The following is a 6,401-nucleotide window of genomic DNA, read 5'->3' as shown; positions in this document are numbered from 1 at the left end:
GCAGGAATAATTGGATATCTATTATTTTCAAAATTCTATAGCAGTGCTGTGGCAGTGAAAAAAACAAATCCACATAGCAAAATGGGCACACCACCGATGGATTTTGATGCCGTTTTGGAGAAGTGTGGCAACTTCGGCCGCTTTCAATTCCTTATAATGTTATTATTTGGTTTTACCAATATACTCTCATCGATGCACTATTTTGCACAAACAATAATCAGTTTTACACCGGATCATTGGTGAGTTGAAAGCAGTGTGATGAATTAGATAAAGAAGATTTGGTGGAAGGGTTTTGAAACAAAAACGGAGGCATGTGGCTAGAAAAATGGCTTTGCAAAAATTAGTGAAAGAACTAAGTAAAGACAGGGTTAAGATAAAAAAAATACAAAAAGAAATTTTGCTATTTTTTTAACTTAAAAATGTTAAATAAAGTCAAACGCGAAAAAATATAAATTAAAAAAGATTTTAATTTAACAAATCGTATTCGAAATTCGGTCTAGCTAAGAGCTCTACAATAGGAAAATATTAAAATGAGTAAAGGGATGAAGTATACCTTTGATAATTTGCTCAGGAAATTAATTTAAGAAACAAAAAATATCGAAACAAAAAGTTTTAAATAAAAAAATAATAATGAGAATTTAACATCTTGAAAGTGAAATTTATTCTCATTATTATTAATTTACGTAAAAAAATGTGTTATAAATAAAAAACCTTTTTAAACAAAATTAAAAAATTTATCATAAAATTTAAATATATTCAAATTAAAAAAGTAAAACATATTTAGCTTTCAAATATTAAGTGTCAAATATTTCCAGTAGCAGTTTATCTTCCAAAAATGCAAGTTTAACTTTGGTAATTTATTTTAGCGAAAAAAAAATCGACAGAAAAAGTTTTAAATCAAAAAACATTTTAAATTTAATTTAAAAATATTTAGCGCCTTTCAATTGAAATTAATTTTTAAACAATTAAGGATAACTTTAATAATTATAATTTGCAAAAAAAAAATTATTTTACAATTTAAAAAACAAAATACATTTTTGAAACAAACATATTCAAGTGAAAAAACATTTAAATAGGTTTTATCTTCAAGTAATGAAAGTTTTACTTTGGAAATTTATTTAAAATTTTTTTTTTTTAAATTCGAAACGTAAAGTTTAAAATTAAAAAAATAATGATTCGAAGTCAAATTTATTTTCCAACAAAAGAGGGATAACTTTAAGAATTTACTTTAAAAATTTATTTCAGAAAAAAAAATATTATTACTGCAATTTGAAGTTGTTAATTTCTGTAATTTAACTGTAACCCTTTTTTGAATTAGAACTTTTTGTTTCGAAATTTTTTTATCAGTCTTCAATTCGTATATGTTCAATTGATCTTCATTAAATTGTATATCTTTTTATCAATTAAAACTTTTGTTTATTAAAGTTAGACTTTCATTGTTTGAAAATGAATTTAAAAATATATGTATATGTTTCGAAAATTTAAATGAAATATATTTTAAGTACGTACATAAATTAAAATTTCCTTCAAAAAGACATAGAATGATTAACAAACGAATTTTGATATTTTTTTTTTCTATAAATAAAATATAAACTGTTAAGCTCTCACCCCCTAGAATTTTTCTAAATGGAAAAAGAGAACACCCATACTTTTTTGTTTACCATTTATAATAAAAAGTGTTTTTCTTAAATAAAATACATCGAAAATTTCATGGGCTGTGAGGCAGTTCTAAATGTATTTTTTTTTATAAAAAAATACTTGTATTCTTTTTTGCCCGTTTAGAAAAATCATAGGGGGAGAAAACTTAATATTTTTAGCCTTTTTAAGGACCACCCTAATGTGCATAAATACATATTTTCGAACATAGGCTTATCAAAATTGACTTTGATTACTCAATAATTCAATTATGTATGTACATTACCCCAATCTTTTAATGAACTTTTTTTTTGGCCAATAATAGACTTTAGAGCATGGTAATTTAATTTTTATAATTTTTCAAAACAAAAGAAAAAACGTACATACATCGCAGACCCAAACAATAAACAGAGGTGATTATCTGACAGTCAGTTAAAATATTTATTAAATTTTTTTTTGTTTTCGTTTTGATTGAGTTTTGCGTAGATTTGGGAGGCGAAGTGCATTCTTACTCTTCAAAAACAAGCAGCTCTGGCTTTGAAAACCCTCTCCTGTTACAATTTTTTAGTAACTAAATACAAAGTAAGAACATGTGTATATTAGGGTGGTGCTATTTTCCGCTACTTTTATCTCTTATACGGCATTACTTTTCCTACGAACAACGAAACCTCACCATATATATTTTCAATTACATACTTAACTAAACACAGATAAAAACAACACCGCCCAATATTTGGACAACTGCTTTTCCTTTTTTTTTTAACCTTTAACACAGATGTCTAAATAATAAAAAGAAGCATACAAACTAACCTAACCTCGAAAACTATCTTACAAAATAAAAATTTTTCAGGTGCTACCATGAAAAATTAGCCAATGTCAGTTTTGCTGAAATTCGCGCTGTCTACGCTCAAACAAATAGTCCTCACTGCACTCTGCTCGATGATGTAATAGATGGCAAGCCAATTGTTGCTGAAGTGGGTCAATGCCGAAAGTGGATCTATGAATATGAAATGGGATATCAGAGTGTTACCTCAGATGTGAGTATAAAAATTCGTGAAATTTTCCAGTAAATGTTTTTTATTTGACTAGATTAGTAGAGAATAACAAAGCCCAGCATGTATCATGTGCCTTAATAGCTACAAGTAAAAAGAATTTTTTTTTTAATTAGATAATAATTTAAAAAATATCATTATCACTTTTAGCTATACACATGTAATCGTTGCGCGCGCAATGGTGCCGTGTAAATCAGAAAACTCACAAATGTATGCAACGTTTTAGTTTTTAAGTTATTTAGATATCGTCGCTTGGGTAAAAAAATGTCGTATGTTAATTTCGGCAGGTTGTGGTGGAATCGCGATTGAAGTTTGGAATGCAATTTCTCAAAAACGCGAAGATAGATATATCCAAAGTCTCTGAAAATGTTACTAGTTAACGAAACGAAAAGTTAACGTTTATTGTTAATTAGTTACGAGTTTATGAAGGATTTTCTTTAGCCAAATTTTGTCGTAAGCGTCATTTGTCCACAATTTGGCAGCCACTTTGTATGAAATACGACAAAATGTGATCAAAATTTCTACCAAATTAACGACACTTTTTACTCAAGGCTCTACAGGATCGTATGCCCTTGTGCGAGACGAATAATGAGTAATGCTGACTGGTATATCCTGCTATTTCAAAGCCTTTGGAAGAACATTGAATTTGGGCACTAATGTTATGTTCTCAGCTTCGCCGGGAGAGTATTTCTGTCGCTTATGTTTGCAAGTTATATATCTTGTTCTACACGACACACTGTGCGCCCAAATATGTAAATAACTTAAAAATAAACCTACAGATATGACGGCGGAAAAATGTTCCAATGAACCTTTACCCCATGGGAGACGAGTAATGAGCTATCCTGAATGCTACATCCTCCAATTTCAAAGTCTTTGGAAGGAGTTGCAAACATATTGTGTACTTCGCTCTTTCACGACAGGTGGTTATGCCTCACTCTTATAGTCCTAATAACTTCAACTCTCTTTGGTGACTGGCAACCGTAGATTCCAAGCAGTACCACATTGTGTTAGATCTACGACTTTTTTGAGCACCCACATACCACATCTACCACACAAGGTCTGAAATCTATCACATATTCGCGTTTTTGAGTAGTTTTGTTTCTGCTCGTCATAATTTTTTAGCCAAAAAAAAATTGCATTACATTTTTCTATTAAGACTATTTTCTTTAACTAGAACCTTCCTCCAGCAAACAAGCCTAGTATATTTTTACAATTTTCTTTTTTTTTTAGGTTAAATTAAGGTTTGGAAATTTAACGTGTTTTAATAAATTTTCCAAAAATTTCAAATATGTATGTATGTATGTATTTATTTTTTATCATTTTGTAAATCGGCATAGCTATCAGTACTCGCTTAAAGCCTGGCTTAAGTAAAAGTGTGCCCAATGCTAAGGGTGGTTAATATTTTTTTTTACTATCATATATGTAGAAAGGTTTGTATATGAGCAAATCTCACAAGTTGTTTTTTAAGTGTCGATCCCTTCTCTCGCCATAAAAAAACGCTATAGCATTCTTCTTTCATTTATTCCAATCATTGGAGTTCCAGAAACAAGTGCAATAAAAAATAAATCAGGTATTTAAACGTTTATTTGACGAAAAAGTACCGAAATTACAATTTGTTTTTGTCACTATAAAAAATCAAAATTTTTTTTTTTTAATAACTTTGGGAAGTTTTCAAATAGAATGCTCATATTAGAGGCTATGAAATTTTGCATAAAATACAGCATATATATAAAGTTTCAAGAGTGTGCCACCATATTAAAAAAAAATGCAGCATGCGGAATATCTGTCGCAGCTATTTTATAATTTTTTATTTTAAGAATTTAAGAAACTTCAAAATGGCAACAATAAATGGTGAAAATCTTCTGCTTGCTAGAACAAAACCACTCTAGAGTAATAAAACTAGTGTGCCACCAACTGAAAAAAATTACATTGATCATACAATGACGTAACAAAACTTCCAATTTTACAATTTTTAACGACACATTCTGAAATTTTTTTTAAATGATATAACTTGTAAGTGAAGGCGTGCGAGTAAATGTGTTTTCTGACTGTGAATGGTGCTACGGGGCGTATACGTTAAATGCACGTATATGAGCACGAATTGTTATTTTGACTTTTTTAGTATAACTTTTTTAAGTTTTCATTTGAATACAATTTTGCGATGAAATCTTGTTCTTTATGCAAAACTGAGAACAATGCATTATCTAAGATAAGTGTGCCACCATTTTCGACCAAAAACGCGTTTCTGTCGAAAAATTTAAAAGCTCGTGAAATTTGCTCATAACATATTATGTTTATCTTTACCTACGTATGTATTTGTGTATAGCGATTTGCGTTTATACATTTGTAATAGCACTAGCAATCATTTTCCATATACATATGTAGGTGTATATGTGTCTTTAGTATAAGAATATATTTTTTCTATTTATATGTATTTACATTGGATACTTGCATGCTTTGCTTCCCTAAACACTGTTAATTGTTTTTACAATGAATGCAAAAATAATATTTTAATATACAAACTTTTATAAAACAAAATTGCATTCAAGCAAATATTTTCAATAATTTAGCATTTTTTTGATATTCCAGTTTTCATATGCGTTTTCGAACTATTGTATCTTATAAATAAGGCTTCTGTCACTAAGTACTTAAGATCTAAATTATTACTGATAAGTACTTAAAAACTAATGACGTTTACTAATGAAATTAAATTACTAAGAAAAAATATTAATTTTGTGTTTGACGTTTATGTGCAGGTTAATATTCATAAATTTTTTTTTTTTTTAATATTTACGCTTAACACCTACGGAAGCTAACGGCAAATACATTCCTATTGCGTACACACACACTCTTTTACGCCGCACTGTTGAGGTTCTCATCGGCCGAATCATCGCCACGATCGAAAACAGTTAACGATTGCTTTCGTTCGTACGCCTCCTCCTCCTCTGATTGTGCGCCCTTTTGCGAAAGACATGGGAAATCGAACATGCGTTCACCTTTGCCGAATACCTCACCCTCCTCGACGGTCTTTGGCAGCGTTCTGTAAAATAAAAGCGCAAATATTTATGAATTTCACATTTCACATACACTCGCGTTCGCTTTCGCACTCACCTATTCAGCGTTTCGGGCAAGAGCAAGCAAACAAAGGAGCCGGTGAAGAAGAGTACACCCAAAATTATCGAAGGCGCCGCTTTGAAGAATGTACCCAACCATAGGATGTATGGCGCCAAAAAGGATGCTGCAAATCCAGCCACGTGCACCGCTGCCACACCCTGACCACGCACGCAGGTCGGTATTAGCTCGGTAGCATATTGTGATCCTGACTCGTATGAGATCGCTACACCGAACCGTGCCGCTATCGTTAGGCACGCCAGCAGCACCGCATTGTGATTGTGTTGCTGATAGGCGATCGCTATGCCTGCCATGGTGGTGAATAAGCCGCCGACAAGCAATGAACCAGCCGCCATACCTTTGCGTCCGATACGATCCTGCAGCAGTATGACGATAATACTCGAAGGTAGTACGGCAATGGCGCTCAGCGAGAACATGATGAATGGTGAGATGCCCATGCCTTCGACATTACGTGAAACGGCATCGTAGCAGAGCGTGATGACCATGCTGGGGGAGAGAGAAGAAGTAGAGAAAAGTTCAATTGGGAGTGTAAAGATAATATTTATTTTTTTTTCCAGAAAATAGATACTTCAAAGAAACTAA

At 31.4% G+C, this 6,401-nt stretch overlaps 2 protein-coding genes across 3 annotated transcripts in view; one reads left to right on the top strand and one right to left on the bottom strand.

Moving 5' to 3' along the window:
- The first annotated feature begins 6 nt into the window (after window positions 1-6).
- LOC108375397 (organic cation transporter protein-like) overlaps window positions 7-6,401 on the top strand; it is a 9,818-nt gene continuing 3,423 nt past the window's right edge. The window contains exons 1-2 of the mRNA XM_017631521.1: window positions 7-239; window positions 2,486-2,672. Of these exons, the coding sequence (XP_017487010.1) occupies window positions 82-239; window positions 2,486-2,672 (345 nt within the window). The 5' untranslated portion in view covers window positions 7-81. The remainder of the gene's footprint in view (window positions 240-2,485; window positions 2,673-6,401) is intronic.
- Window positions 5,148-6,401, bottom strand: part of LOC108375396 (organic cation transporter protein) — a 9,479-nt gene continuing 8,225 nt past the window's right edge. For both annotated transcript variants that reach the window (XM_017631519.1, XM_017631520.1), the window contains 2 exons: window positions 5,799-6,305; window positions 5,148-5,727 (listed from right to left, as the gene is read on the bottom strand). In XM_017631519.1, coding sequence (XP_017487008.1) covers window positions 5,541-5,727; window positions 5,799-6,305 — 694 coding nt within the window. In that variant the 3' untranslated portion in view covers window positions 5,148-5,540. The remainder of the gene's footprint in view (window positions 5,728-5,798; window positions 6,306-6,401) is intronic.

The sequence above is a fragment of the Rhagoletis zephyria genome, unplaced genomic scaffold, assembly GCF_001687245.7.
Source record: "Rhagoletis zephyria isolate East Lansing unplaced genomic scaffold, Rhagoletis_zephyria_1.1 Rzeph_scaffold_08865, whole genome shotgun sequence".
Lineage (NCBI taxonomy): Eukaryota > Metazoa > Arthropoda > Insecta > Diptera > Tephritidae > Rhagoletis > Rhagoletis zephyria.
The sequence above is the reverse complement of the archived record's forward strand: the minus strand, read 5'-3'. Positions and strand labels throughout refer to the sequence as shown.